Raw genomic sequence first — 15,640 nt, 5'->3', positions numbered from 1 at the left:
TGCATAATCTTATAAACCTCAATCATGTCACCCCTCAGTCGTCGTTTCTCCAAGCTAAAGAGCCCTAAGCGCTTTAACCTTTTCTCATAGGGAAAGTGTTCCAACCCTTTTCAATCGAGTTGCCCTTTTCTGCACTTTTTCCAAAGCTATAATATCCTTTTTAAGGTGTGGTGACCAGAACTGCACACAGTATTCCAAATGAGGTCGCACCATTGATTTATATAGGGGCATCATGATATTGGCTGATCTGTTTTCAATACCCTTCCTAATAATCCCCAGCATAGCGTTGGCCTTTTTTATTGCAGTCGCACACTGTCTCGACATTTTCAGTGAGTTATCTACTACAACTCCAAGATCTCGCTCTTGATCAGTCTCTGCACACCATCAACGTGTATTTATATTTAGGATTTTTGGCTCCTGTGTGCATCACCTTGCACTTTTGCTTTAATGGTGGGGAGTTCCTTGTGGAGTTTCTGAGACCAAACCCAGGTACAGCTTCATTGCGTTACCACACGAGGGACTGTCCTGACAATCTGCTATAAACCCTAGTTGCCTGGAAGATGGAAAGGAGCACCTGACATGCTTGACCAACCTGTTGACCAGGATGGTGTCATGGTTAGAGCGTTGGCCTAAGATCTGGGGGAGCCAAGTTCGAATCCTTACTCAGCCCTGGAGGCTTGCCTGGTGACTTTGGCCCGGGCAAACACTCTCAGCCTAGCCTACCTCACAGGGCTTTTGTGAGGGGGAAATGGAGGAGAAGAGAACCTTGTAAGGTGCTTTGGGTCCCTACTGGAAAGGAAGGCAATCTACAAATGAAATAAATAAGATATCTGGGTGGGTAAGGCTAGAGATGTAAAATTTCCGTTAAAATAAAATGTTCCATAATCAATTTCTTTTCTTTTTTCAATTTTTCCAATTTTTCGGAAAAAACCCAAAAAGGCTTCAGGAAAAAAATTGAAAATACCCCGGTTTCCCTCAAAATTTTTCTTTTTTTTTTCTGGGCCTTCACATCTCTAGGTAAGGCACATAGCACCCGGACCTGGATGGCCCAGGCTAGTCAGCTCTTGTCAGCTAAGTAGGGTCAGATTTGGTTAGTGCTTGAATAGGAAACCACCAAGGAAGGCCAGGGTTGCTACGCAGAGGCAGGCAATGGCAAACCACCTCTGTCCATCTCTTGATTTAAAAACCCTGCAGGGATGCCGTATGAAGCTAGGCAGGGTCAGGCCTGGTTAGTAGATGGATGGGAGACCACCAAGGGAGTCCAGGGTTGCTATGCAGAGGCAGGCCATGGGAAACCGCCTCTGTCTGTCTCTTGTCTTGAACACCCGATTGGCATAAGTCAGCTACAACTCGACGGCACTTTTCACCACCACCAAAGCACACAGCAGAACGTCTTCAGCTAAGCGTAATGGGTGGGCTTGGGGTAGAAAAGACAGAATCCTTCAGGTACCCTTTGTGCCAAGCCATTTACGGTTTAGGCAGTGCAGTGTAAGCAGAGTTAACCTTTCACATCACCAGCTCCCTGAGCCTTGCTAATTGGAGATGCCGGGGATTGAACCTGGGACCTTCTACACGCCAGGCAGAAGCTCTGCCACTGAGCCACAGCCCCTTCTGTGGACTTGAACCAATTTAGAAGATTGGAACTCTGTTGAGGCTTGAACGGCCAGCAATGTGGACTCCACTTCCCCAAGCCCTGGTGCCTTTTCTATCGCCGTCTCATTCACTCGGGTGCTGAATTGACTCGTGTTGCTGTGGCAGTTTTAATTGGGGCTCACTGTATTGGCTTTTAGTTGATTTTTGTGAATGGCAAGTAGGGGAGATAAACAATTCAGGAATCCCCCCCCCCTCTAATCCCCAGGATTATATAAGGGCTGTAAGCAGGCCCCTGAGCCAGGGTTCCCTAAAATATTTAAGCCTATGGGTGCCTTTGGAATTCTGACAGTGGGTGGTGGCCGCGACCTCAAAATGGCTGCCCCAAAAGGTGGAGCCAGCTACAAAATGGCTGCCATAAGAGATGAAGCTGGTTCTGACCTTTAAGGCCCTTAGCGGTCAGGGACCCACATACCTTCAGGACGGCCTCTCTCTCTATGCCCCCAGTAGAGCGTTATGCTCAGGTAGCAAAAATCTCCTGGTGGTGCCCGACCCGAGAGAGATCTGGCGGTCCTAAACCAGAGCCAGGGCTTTTTCAGCCCCCCCCCCCCCCCAGTGGAACTCTTTGCTGGAGAATATGCGAGCCCTGAGAGATTTACTACCTTTCCGCAGGGCTTGTAGGGCAGAGATGTTCCACCAGGTATTTGGGTGAGGACAGCGATGGGCCAGCAAGTAGTCTGGGTGCTCTCAGGTCTCCGGCATCCCCTCCCCCCAAGAAGAAGAAGAAGAAGAGATTGGATTTATACCCTACCCTTCACAACCCAAAGGTGTCTCAGAGCGGCTTACAATTTTCTTTCCCTTCCCCTCCCCACAACAGACACCCTGTGAGGTAGGTGGGGCTGAGAGAGCTCTTGACAGACACTGCTCTTTTTTCAAGGACAGCTCTTATCAGAACTATGGCTTGCCCAAGGCCATCCAGCCAGGTGCAAGTGGAGGAGTGGGGAATCAAACCCGGTTCTCCCAGATTAGAGTCCGTGCACTTAACCACTACACCAAACTGGCTATGGGAAGTTGCAATTTTTCTGTTGAAATTCCTCGCCCCCTTGGAAAAGCTTGTTTTACTTATTGACCCTGCATTATGTTTTATTATTGGTTTTAACTTAATCCAGATTATTTATTGTCCTATTCTGTTGTAAACAGCCCTGAGCCCAAGTAATAAATGAATAAATAAATAAATAAAGCCAACCACAAAATTTTAGGAAGTGAGGTCATGTATAACTCTAGCAGTAACTTTAAAACATTTCAGGCAAAAGCTCTGATTTAACAGGATGCCTTTTAAAACGATCGTATTATTATTATTTTTTTAAGTTCTGCATATACACAGTTTATGTCCAGTCATAAAGCGAAAATTCTGGTGCTATGGTGGCAGTGGCTGACAGAGCGACTTTTTAAAAATCCGCTCAACCAGTCAGATGGCTGATCAGAAGCCCCACCTGGCCTTCCCTACTTCCTAAAAACATTTGGTGGGTGCCGGGGAAAATGTCTTTTGCAGGTGCCAGGGGCCCATCGGCACCATGTTGGGGAACCCTGCCCTAAGCAATTCCGAATCTGGAAGCTAGATGGCGTCTATCTAGAGCGGGCTGTTTCCCTCTGTTTTTTGCCCTTCACTTGATTATGCGCTGCCCGCAACATTATACACCTCCTGGAGCATATGGGTCTTGATCGTTGGGGTGTGTGCAGGGAACCTTCCTTCTTTCCTTTAATTTACAAGGTCATACTTTCCCACATACCTGGGGAGTCTCCCGAGTACGCAGAAGCCTTTGCTTCGTCTGGAGAGATGCTGCGGTTTTGCTATTTTTGTAACTGGCCTGCACCACTCATAGAATCATAGAGTTGGAAGGGACCTCTCCAGGGTCATCTAGTCCGACGCCCTGCACAATGCGTGTGACTATTGAATACAATAACCATGTTACTAGTTCTTATTGGTTGGCTGCCTTGAAAGTCCCTTGAACTGAAGAGTCGGGGTATAGACTTTTTACAATAACGACTGAAGCAGAAATCGTGGTCTTCCCGGGGCTCCCTTTGGCCCTCTCGTCCATCTCTTCAATGGCGTTCATGTCCGTACCTGCTGAGCATCATTCCCTACTCTTGGTCCGGGCTCTGGGTCTTCTGCAGGTGTTTTCTTTTGTGGGAGAATACAATAAAGGGCACAGCAGAGTAAGAATAATGAACCAGAAATTGCTGCAAAAAGTTCAAACTATTACAGAATAATGAAAATAATGTTGTCCGTTGCAAAGGAACTAGTGTTTAGTATAGGAGCTATCTATAGCCATTTGGAACTTGAAATTCCTGTTATTCCTGCTATTGGATGTTGTGAATAATTACTCCAACACAGTGGTATTTTTGATAAAGACCCCGAAACGAACTTCGAAAACTCGAGCTGTTCGTCTTCTACCTATGAAATAAAGAAGAAATTTTGGGATTACTACATCAGCAAAATGTCCATTCATTATTTTCATTAGTTGCAAAGGAACTAGTGTTTAGTATAGGAGCTATCTATAGCCATTTGGAACTTGAAATTCCTGTTATTCCTGCTATTGGATGTTGTGAATAATTACTCCAACACAGTGGTATTTTTGATAAAGACCCCGAAACGAACTTTGAAAACTCGCTGTTTGTCTTCTACCTATGAAATAAAGAAGAAATTTTGGGATTACTACATCAGCAAAATGTCCATTCATTATTTTCATTATTCTGTAATAGTTTGAACTTTTTGCAGCAATTTCTGGTTCATTATTCTTTTGTGGGAGAGACATCTGTGGAGGAAATTTGTCCAGTAGGCTACATAATGGAAGATCCTTTGTGGGGAAGGGACCCTGGCTCAGGGCAGAGCTTCTGCTTGGCGGGCGGAAGGTCCCAGGTTCAGTCCCAGGCCTCTCCAGTCAGCAATGATCAGGGAGTCGTTGATGTGAAGGATCTCAGGGCCTGGCACCCTGAAGAGCCATTGACAGAGTAGACAAGACGGACCTGAACAGACGAATGTGTAAGTTCAGGAGAAGGTAGCTTTGCATGATCACCTGTGTCACTCATCTTGCGTCTCCTGGCCTTTCCAATTTTCTCCAGGAGGGCCTAAAGTGCAGGTGTTTACCCGCTATCCTCCGGAGATTGGCAAGGAGAACACCTTTCAGTGCTACGTGGATGGGTTCCATCCTCCCAAAATCAGCATCGAGCTCCTGAAGAACGGCAAGCCAATGGAGAGCCAGAAGAGCGACCTTTCTTTTCACCAGGACTGGGCCTTCCATCAGCTCGTCTACGCCAACATCACTCTCGATGGGAAGACCGAGTACGCCTGCAAGGTGGAGCACGAAGCCTTGCGTGAACCCCAAACGCACAAACTCGGTGAGCACTCTTCCAGCTTCGATCCCACGTGTGTCCCCCTTTCCTTTTGTCTCAGCTCCTTGAAAGGTAGCCCGACAAAAGAGGTCTCCTGGCTGGTGGGAGCACACACACACACACCCTGGCAAAACACCGATACACAACTCCAGGGCTCTTTTTGTAGAAAAAGCCCAGCCGGAACTCATTAGCATAATTGGCCACACCCAACAGCAGAAACGTATTATCTTATTAGGCCATACCCCTGACAGCACAGCTCATTAGCACATTAGGCCGCACCCCCGTGTTACCAGAAGTGTGGTCATCCAGCCACACCCACCTTTTGCTTCTTATTCTGTTTACCTTGTTTGTTGTCAAAACCCAGGGTCTTTTTTTGTAGCAGGAACTCCTTTGCATGTTAGGCCACACACCCCCATGTAGCCAATCCTAATGAATTTCTGCTGTTGGGTGTGGCCTATTATGCTAATGAGTTCCTGCTGGGCGTGGCCAACTCAGAAGCCAGCCGGAACTCCATTCCTGTGCGTTCCGGCCCAAAAATAGCCCTGCACAACCCACAACAAAAAGCATGCCAGCTGTTGGACTTCAAATGAACCTTGTTGTCCCTCATGTTGACAGCCACCAAACACACACCCATTCACCGTAGCTGTGAATAATGGTGAACGGAACACAGTCCGTGGCTGCGTGGTTATCAGTGCATCTTGCCGGAGGAAAACAGAGAAGCAACCACTGTTAACCACTTCCTCTGGTTCCAGAAGACACAGGCTCAGTCTGCATCTAGCATGTGCTCCGCTGTTTTACCAAACCCACACCAGAACAGAAAAAGATGCAGCTCAAATACCCTGGGCCAACGCAGTCACCCCAAATGGCCATAAAACGGCCATAAATCTATGCAGACGGCTACCATAAAACCGAGAGATCAAACGAGGTGAAAGTGCGTGTAGTCTGGACACGGCCATAAAATCCGACAAAATGAAAGTGGCCTGCAATGTAGAGGGGAATTTCAGTCCCAGCCTGGGTTTGGTAAAACACTGGAGCAAATGCTAGATGCAGATTGGGCCATGCATTGATCGGAGAGTTTGCCAGGGAAAGATTTGGGGGATTTTCCAGCATGTGATGGGTTTCCACCAACGTTCCCTCTAAGCTATGGAGCCCTGTGAGCAAAAATTCTACTTTGTGAGCTACTGGCATTAAAGTTGTGAGCAGGAGATTTGGCTGCTGCATAAATTAGTTGGCTCTGGAGCCATGATCTGTCCTGAGCTGAGACAAAAATGAGTGAGGCAGAGGCTTAAAAAACTGTGAGCTAGCTCACACTAACTCAGCCTAGAGGGAACACTGGTTTCCACAGTAAAAATAAATAAATAAATGACCATGTAACAATTTAATCATGGGAATAAATCACTGTTTATAGATTTTTGCTATTGACCCTCCTTCCTGCCCTATGTTTTCTATTGATGTTCCTCACTTTTTCCATAGATATACCCACGCTCTTTTTGTAGCAGTAACTCTTTTGCATATTAGGATTACAGAGCTCTTCTTACAGGGGCTACTGTAAGGTCTTGGAGGACTGGCTGCATTTGGGGTGTGTCGCCTAATAGGCAAAGGAGTTCCTGCTGCAAAAAGAGCCCACACATATATTTTAGTTGTGTTTCTAACGTACGATGTGTTTTTATATTGCTCTGGGTTTTTTTGTATTTTTCATACGTGCGTGCACATGGAAGTCACGTAGACCTCTGGTGATTGACCCGTACTGGGGGCCTGGGGGATTTTCAGAGAGGTGGCTGAATAAAGCATGCCCTCACCTCCTGCCTCTGGTATTTCAAGGAGGTCTCCCATCCAAGTACTTGCCAGAGTCGACCCTGCTTAGCTTCCATTATTTAGTCGTTAGCCCCTTTTGTTAGTTCCTCTGTTGCAGCCATAAGCAAAGCCGCACCGTTCCCAGCTCATTGACTTCCTTGGATATCCAAAGGTGTAACTCTGCTGAGGACAACTAGATACGAGTCTAGCAGCACCTTTAGAGACCAATGAGATTATTGGGCTATGAGCTTTTGAGAGTCATACCCTGAATGTCTTGTTGGTTTCTAAGATGCTTCTGGACTTGTATCTGGCTATTCTTCTGCAGACCAGCCCGGCTACCCTCTGAAACCATCTGCTGGGGACCTCACTGTAAGGGTTCCATGGGACACACTTCTGTTTCAGTATATGCATTCTGTACAGCTAGATACGGCTCCAATCAGGGTTTCTTGGAACAAGTCAATAATTACTCGGTGGAGCACCACACACTTGTCCATCCTTTACATGCAATCTTGTTAGGATATTTCTTTTTCACTTGGCTCTTGCCAGTTCTGTTTGATTCCGCTGTTGCTGGAGTCAGCACCTCTCAGTCACCCATTCTTTATCGAGTCAAAATAGACCCATCCCCCTGCTTTATGTGACTGGCACAGATGTGGGAGTGGAGGCCAGGGGAGGGCCAGGCTCCTGGGCCAAAGGCGGCGGCAGCTGCCGCAGGGCAGGGCACCGCTTGGAATGGCAGAAGCAGCCCAGTGGCTCCAGCAAGAGTGGGGAGCGCCACCTGAAAGAGAGCCCCCCCACACACAGATCAACTGCTGAGCACAAGAGTTTTTCCAGCTGGGGAAGTGGCTGGCAGCAAAAGTCTCTGGCTAGTGGAAGGCAAACTGTGGCCAGGGTGGGGCAAGGCAGTGAAGGGGTTAAGAGATGGACAGGGCCTGGAGAAGGGAGGAGCTGAACAGGGCTCGGAGAAGGGAGCGGCAGAGCTGGGCTTGCCCACTGTGGGCGGAGCCTCCCCAGGGATATAAAAGGGAAACGTCAGGGGAGATGGAGAGGGAGAGGAAGTCAAGCTGACTGGGGAAAGGCCAAGAAGGGACAGAGGAGGGAGGGAGGGGGACCTAGAGGAGGAGTTGTGGCCTTGGGCAAGATAAGAGAACCAGGCCTGGGGGAGCCCACCCAAAGCAGAGGCACAACTCAGCCCCCTAAGGTTTTAAAGGGGGATGAAAGGAGCCACGATTATGTGGAGACCTGTTTGGACTGGCAATAAAGGGAAACTTAATGAGAACGGTTGAGTCTGGGCGAGTCTCAGCCAATGTTCCCTCTAAGCTGTGGAGTCTTGTGAGCAAAAAATCTACTTTGTGAGCTCCTGGCATTAAAGTTGTGAGCAAGAGATTTGGCTATAACATAAACTAGTTTGCTCTGGAGCCATACTTCCTGAGCTAGGACAAAAATGTGTGAGCCTGAGGTTAAAAAACTGTGAGCTAGCTCACACTAACTCAGCTTAGAGGGAACACTGGTCTCAGCCTACCATGGAAGACGCTGAGGACCTCCCTCTGCCCCCTAGAAGGGTCCATAGTATATAAATGGAACAGATGTGGAAATAAACACATGCGGATGCTGCAGTCATGCATAGCTCAGCCCTTTTAAAAAGAACTGTAGCTTTTCTTGTAACCTGTGTCTTCTGGTTATATGAGTGTTGTATCTAAATATATTCTGTGAAAGTGGGTGACAAAAAGGGGCAGCCAGGAAATGAAATGGTTGCTTCCCATTATTCCCGGAAGGCCAGTGACGGCCCTTCTGAGCTGGCACCCTCCTTTGCAAATTGGCCATAGTTGCGTAGAATTGGATAGGGCTGTACTATTATTCTGACAGGGCTCTTTTTGTAGAAAAAGGCCAGCAGGAACTCATTAGCATAATAGACCACACCCAAGAGCACAAACTCATTAGCATATTAGGCCACACCCATGATTTGCACAGCTCATTAGCATATTAGGCCACACCCCCATGTTACCAGAAGTGTGGTCATCCAGCCACACCCAACTTTTGGTTCTTCTTCTGTTTACTTTGTTTATTGTCAAAACACAGGGCTTTTTTGTAGCAGGAACTCCTTTGCATGTTAGGCCACACACCCCTAATGTAGCCAATCCTAATAAATTTCTGCTGTTGGGTGTGGCCTATTATGCTAATTAGTTCCTGCTGGACGTGGCCAGCTCGGGAGCCAGCCGGAACTCCGTTCCTGTGCGTTCCTGCCCCAAAATAGCCCTGATTCTGAAACAGAGGAAAGATGGTCCTTGAATAGATATTGACTCTCTTCTCTTCTACAGAGTTGGAGTTCTGAGCAGCTGTCCTGAGGAAAAGAAGGTAAAGTATAGATATTTCACAACAGTTTTAGCTCATATGAATTGTATGCTGGCCAAAAAAGAGAAAGAAAAAAAAAAAAAAAGACGAGCGGGGGGGGGGGGGGGGGGGCTCACAGCAAGTTCTGGCTTCTTTCCATGTGACCCACAACTTTGCAGTTTGCTCAGTAGATGTACATGCCTGTGAATTGGTTTAGAACAAGAAGGAGAATCACAGTCCAAGTAACTACAAGTGCAAAAAAGACTGAAGAATAAACGCTAATAAAGTTAAATAATTATAATCACGTGGATTGTAAATTCTTACGTGACAGTGTAATACTGAATCATACAGCCGAGTTAATGATACATATCAGTATACAAAATACATCATTTGAAGATTTCAAGACAGTCCAAAAAGGCCCAACAATTTTACATGAAGCATGTGAGAACAAGGTTCAAGGTTGCTGAGAAAAGGCATTCAAAGTGGGCTACCGAACATTTTTTCGGAGAGAACTAATCTAAATTGTCTGCCTGATTGTGCCCTGCTAAACTCACACGCGATATTTATGTTGAAGAAGATGTTGAAGACCCATTGGATGTCTCACATTCTTCAAGTAAAACTGTTGGGCCTTTTTTTGGACTGTCTTGAAATCTTGGAATGATGTCGTTTGTATAATGTGAATTGGTTTAGTCATCTGCTATAAACCTGTGGGATGCGGATGGGCTATCAGTGATTGTTGAAATATATAAAACTTATCTTTTCCTTCTCTCCAGATTGGAAGTCTTTTGCCACTTGAGATGCGTTCCAGCCATGCTATCCTGAACCACTTTTTGTGTGCTGTCCCTACTTTGAAATTACTGCTTTGGGGGGAAAAAATATTGCACCCTATTTTGCAATTTGAACTTTAACAGTAATCCCGCCTTGTGTTGCTTTTGTTTAACTTCCTTTATTAAAATCTTCCGGATGTTTGTTTGGATTTTACTGGTGAAGGGAAATATTGTTGTAAAAAGGTGTATGTTTGAACGCAACCACTTTCTTACCTGGCATGTGTACTGCTGTAGTGATTCGCCCTGAGCCCACTTGGGAGGGCAGAATAAAAACTGAAATAAATAAATAAATGTAAGAAATGTAACTTTAAAGATTATGGCACTCTTTCAATAAAGAAACCTACTGATCTTTAATATTTTATTTGTGACTGTCTATTAATTTGGATGGGTTGTTTGGCAGATTAGTCAATGAAATAATCTGATGACACCCTTAGGCCTACCTACAATGCATCTTCACACTCACAATTTCAGTCATAAGCAGGCCTGTAGCTACAGTGGGCCGTTTTTGGGGTGTGGCCCCCCGACTTTCTGCCAAGGCCCCCCCCGACTTCCGTCCAGCCCCTGCCCCTCAGCTCTCTGGGCCACCTGGAGGACTCCCCACTGCTGCCTCTTCCCCAAACACAGCTTGCTTCCCCAGGCAGAGTGTGAATGCTGCAAAAGTGGGTTTTTTAGAAAATAACTTTATTTTTATAACATTTTTCTGATAACCATACAATAAACAGCAATTAATACAATACAAAATCAACATATTTAGTAGGTAGCGCAGTCATACCACCTTTTACATTATTTATATAATCAAAGAACACAAATGATTTTTCCAAAAATCTTTATTTCCTATCTGGATATTCTGCTTCTAGCAGTTGTGTTGCTATTTTGTCCGTAACCACAATGTCCCATAGCTTCGTAAACAATTGTTTTACAGTTGGAATGTTATCTAATTTCCAAACCCGAGCTATTAATGCTTTAGCTGCAATTGGCATTAAAGAAATCAATTCTTCTGTTGTTTGGGAAAAGGTACGTAACTCCTTTGAAATTGTTTCATTCTAAGCTAAAGAAGGATCCCAAGTGTTGGAAGGGCTGTAATCAGACGGGATCTTTTTACCATTGTTGGTGGTCCCATCCAAAAATTCAAAAATTTTGAGATTTAGTTATTACAAAAATAGAATCCATTTTGGGAATAAATCTGCCAAACACTTCTGAATCCATATTACTGAATCATTGGGACAAAGAGTTTTTTAAATTTTATTTTTTATTTTGTGACATCAGTGCCCCCTGACTTATTTAAAGCCACCCACCCCACCGAGTTACAAAAGCCTGGCTACGGGCCTGGTCATAAGGTGCTAATTCAGTTCATGTAGGCAGCAGTCCTAAAAACACTTTCCTGGGAGTAAAAAAAGGTAAAGGTTCCCTTGCTCGAAAGCCAGTCGAATCCGACTCTAGGGTTGCGGTGCTCATCTCCATTTCCAAGCAGAAGAGCCAGCGCTGTACGAAGACGTTTCTGTGGTCATGTGGCCGGCATGACTAAACACCAAGGCGCACGGAACGCTGTTACCTTCCCACCGAAGTGGTACCTATTTATCTACTTGCAATTTCTTGCTTTCGAACTGCTTCTGCCAAACAGTTCTGAATCCATATTACAAAATCATATAAATAAATAAATTGGGACAAAGAGTTTTTTAAATTTTATTTTTATTATTTTGTGACATCAGTGCCCCCTGACTTATTTAAAGCCACCCCCAAGTTACAAAAGCCTGGCTACGGGCCTGGTCATAAGGTGCTAATTCAGTTCATGTAGGCAGCAGTCCTAAAAGCACTTTCCTGGGAGTAAAAAAAGGTAAAGGTTCCCTTGCTCGAAAGCCAGTCGAATCCGACTCTAGGGTTGCGGTGCTCATCTCCATTTCCAAGCAGAAGAGCCAGCGCTGTACGAAGACGTTTCTGTGGTCATGTGGCCGGCATGACTAAACACCAAGGCGCACGGAACGCTGTTACCTTCCCACCGAAGTGGTACCTATTTATCTACTTGCAATTTCTTGCTTTCGAACTGCTAGGTTGGCAGGAGCTGGAACTAGGTAGTTAGGTCCCCTCCAGCCACTGGCAGGGGATGGGCGGGAAGAGTTGCCAGATCCAGACTGGGAAACTTGGAGATTCGGGGATGGATCCTGGAGAGGACAGGGATCTCAGCTGGGTACAGTGCCCTGGAGTCCACCCTCCAAAGCATCCCTTTTCTCCAGGGGAACTGCTCTTTGTAGTCTGCAGATGAGCTGTAATTCCAGGGGATCCCCAGGTCCCACCTGGAGGCTGGCATCCCTAGGTGGACACCATGCCATCATACCCCACTGGGGTCCCTCCTCAAATCCCACCTTCCTCAGGCTCCACACCCAAAATCTCCAGGTACTTCTCCGTCCAGAACTGGCAACTCTACTGGGGTGCCTGATAAAATATGGTTCTCAGCAATGTTCCCTCTAAGCCGTGGAGTCTTGTGAGCAAAAATTCTACTTTGTGATCTACTGGCACTAAAGTTGTGAGCGAGCGATTTGGCCGCTGCATAAATTAGTGTGCTCTGAAGCCCTCCTCCCTGAGCTGAGACAAAAATGTGTGAGCCGGAGGCTAAAAAACTGTGAGCTGGCTCACACTAACTCAGCTTAGAGGGAGCACTGGTTCTCAGTTTGATTTTTATACATATCTGAAGAAGTGACTTGTGATTCACAGAAGTTCCTATTGGGACAAATGTCGTTCGTCTTTAAGGTGCTGCTGGACTTTTGCAATGGGGAAAGAAATGTTTTCATACAAGAGAAAAGTCTCATCACATCCTGGGAGGTATTTCTGTGGTCATGGGCAGGAAGTGGAAGGGGGGTGGGGTGGGGACTGCTCTCAAGCAGCAGCCAGCTGCAAGCGTAGGTGTTTCCGGTTTTCTAATTTTTTTTTCATCGCAGCAGGGCATGTACATGATTGATCCAGGCTGTACCTACTTTTTGCCTTTAAACAGGGAAGGGAAGATTGTGTGAGTTTAGCAGGGCACAATCAGGCAGACAGTTTAAACATTTTTAAAATCCTCGCTAGCTTATCCCCCCCCAAAAGCAGCCATCATTTCTTTTTTTCCCCCAAAAAAACAATTAATTAGGATATAATTTAAAAAAAATTCAAACATACATCAAAACTTTTATAATTATATATCCTTCCCTCCTCCCTCCCCCCCCTTTTTTGGCTTCCCACAGTGCTCCAACCTCCAGCTCAATTCTTAAATTTTTCCATACCTCCCTTTCTCCTCATTCACAACCACAGGTAACTTATCTTTCAACAATTATTCTTATACATTTATCTATTTTCTACCATCTTTTAGTTTTCAATAGTTCTCAAAGCAAAGTAAATTGTCCTTTACATCCCAGTATTTCTCCAAATAGTCTTTAAAGTCTTTCCAGTCTACAAAAAATTCTTCCGCTTCCAAATTGTTAAGTTTCCTTGTCATTTTGTCCATTTCAACCATAAAAAGTAATTTTTTAATCCACTGCAGCCATCATTTCTTTATTTGTAGAAAAGAGCAAGAGACCTGGAGCACCTTAAAGACGTGGAAGAAGTAAGCAGTGACTCAGGGAAGCGCCTACCCCGTCACATATTTTGTTAAGTCTTTAAGGTGCTCCTGGACGCTTGCTCTTTTCTACTGCTCCGGACAGACTGACACGGCTACCCATCTTGATTTATTTATTTGGATATTCAGACTTCCAATGGGAACTCAAAACAGCTTCCATCATTATTTCCTGCTTCTCTTCTTCAAAGGTTTTATTCCCACAACAACAACCCTGCGAGGTTAGGCTGAGAGAGGTCATCTCGTGCACTTCCATGGCAGAGCGGGGATTTGAACCTGGGTCTCCCAGATCCTAGTCTGGCACTCTTAACCACAACATCCATCGGGGCTGTTCCACTCACTGCCCACATCAGAGTCAAGAGGGGAATGCTGCAAATGCCCTCCTGTCCAATGTTCCCTCTAAGCTGTGGAGTCTTGTGAGCGAAAATCCTACTTTGTGAGCTACGGGCATTAAAGTTGTGAGCGAGCCATTCGGTTGCTGCATAAATTAGTTTGCTTTGAGGCCATCCTTCCTGAGCTAGAGCAACAATCTGTGAGCTGGAGGCTAAAAAACTGTGAGCTAGCTCACACCAACTCAGCTTAGAGGGAACACTGCTCCTGTCCCAACCAATGTTCCCTCTAAGCTGTGGAGTCTTGTGAGCAAAAATTCTACTTTTGCGAGCTACCGGCATTAAAGTCGTGAGTGAAAAATCTGGCTACTGCATAAATTAGTTTGATCTGGACGCAGTGTTCCCTCTATAAGTTGAGTCAGTGTGAGCTAGCTCATAGTTTTTTAACCCCCAGCTCACGCATTTTTCTCTTAGCTCAGGAAGGGATGGCTCCAGAGTCCAGAGCAAACTAATTTATGCAGCAGCCAAATCGCTTGCTCACAACTTTAATGCCAGTAGCTCGCAAAGTAGAATTTTTGCTCACAAGATTCCACAGCTTAGAGGGAGCATTGCTCTAGAGCCATCCTTCCTAAGCTAAAAATGTGAGCCAGAGGCTAAAAAAATGTGAGCTAGCTCACATTAACTCAGCTCAGAGGGAACACTGGTCCCAACCCCAATGGGCATGGAACAGCAGATGGATAGAAATACATTTCACAACAAAATAGATAAAGAGAGACTCAATTATCTGGAGCTGTGGAAGGCAGCTTAGGTTTATCCAGTCCAGGAACCGATCGGGAGGAGAAGAGCAGTTAATCTGGAAAGTGTGTTTCCTCACAATCCTTACAATTCCTGACAATCACTTTTTGTAACTTTACAAGACACATTCAAGTATGGCGTGGTGGTTAGAGTGTCAAACCAGGGAGATCCAGGTTCGAATCCCTACTCTGCCAGGGAACCTTGCTGGGTGACCTTGGGCCAGTCACACTCTCTCACCCTAACCTACCTCACAGGGTTGTTGTGAGGGTAGACCAGAGAACAGTGTAAGCCATTCTGGGTCCCCGTTAAGGAGGATGGCAGGGTGTAAATGAAGCAAAAAGTTAAAAATGTAAAATCTGTGAACTGCATAATACAGACAGGAAACTGAGGCAGATGGAACCCAGTTTGGTCCCAAGCATCCCCAAAACAGAAAAGGAAAGACTGGAGCTCAGGGTGGTATCCTGCACTCAGTGTGCGGGGACTGCTCTGGCTCTTTTTAAACTCCATAAACAGTCGAATCTCTACCGATCCGTCTTGTGAAAGGTTTGTCCCTGCATAACACGGCTCCAGGAAGGACATGCGCAGAAAAGAGTAACGAGAGAGAGAGACGCGCGTGACCCAAACTTGTAATCTGCAAACCACTGCGCAGGAGCAAACCATTCGCAGGGGGACGCGGACAGAGAGTCTCAAAGTCGAGAACGGGCGGCACACGACGATCAGGCAGGACTCCACCGCGCAGGCGCGGAGGCACGAGGCGGGGCGAGTGCGGCCGCCGTTAGCGTCATGGCAGGCTCGGCTCTGATTGGTGGAAGACCGTTTTGGCGGGCCCTACGTGGGTGTCCCAACCGCGCCGCCAGGCTGTGCGGGACGGTATCTCGGCGCGGCTCCCAAACTCTCGAAGTGCCCGCTCGGCTGGCACCGGTCCCTCACGAGTGTGGGTGAGGTGAGGAGGGGGGCTGGGGCGCGACGCGCTTCCCTTCCCCTCCTCCGCCCGATCCTGG

At 46.3% G+C, this 15,640-nt stretch overlaps 1 protein-coding gene across 1 annotated transcript in view; it reads left to right on the top strand.

Annotated features, from left to right (window-relative positions):
- The window catches only part of B2M (beta-2-microglobulin), a 14,938-nt gene extending 4,652 nt beyond the window's left edge, over nucleotides 1-10,286 (top strand). The window contains exons 2-4 of the mRNA XM_015406895.1: nucleotides 4,714-4,989; nucleotides 9,093-9,129; nucleotides 9,879-10,286. Coding sequence (XP_015262381.1) covers nucleotides 4,714-4,989; nucleotides 9,093-9,106 — 290 coding nt within the window. The 3' untranslated portion in view covers nucleotides 9,107-9,129; nucleotides 9,879-10,286. The remainder of the gene's footprint in view (nucleotides 1-4,713; nucleotides 4,990-9,092; nucleotides 9,130-9,878) is intronic.
- Nucleotides 10,287-15,640: the final 5,354 nt, after the last annotated feature.

This window comes from Gekko japonicus, unplaced genomic scaffold (assembly GCF_001447785.1).
Source record: "Gekko japonicus isolate JY-2015 unplaced genomic scaffold, Gekko_japonicus_V1.1 scaffold1207, whole genome shotgun sequence".
In the NCBI taxonomy this organism is placed as follows: Eukaryota; Metazoa; Chordata; class Lepidosauria; order Squamata; family Gekkonidae; genus Gekko; species Gekko japonicus.
Note: the sequence above shows the minus strand (reverse complement) of the source record. Positions and strands in the feature narration are given on the sequence as shown.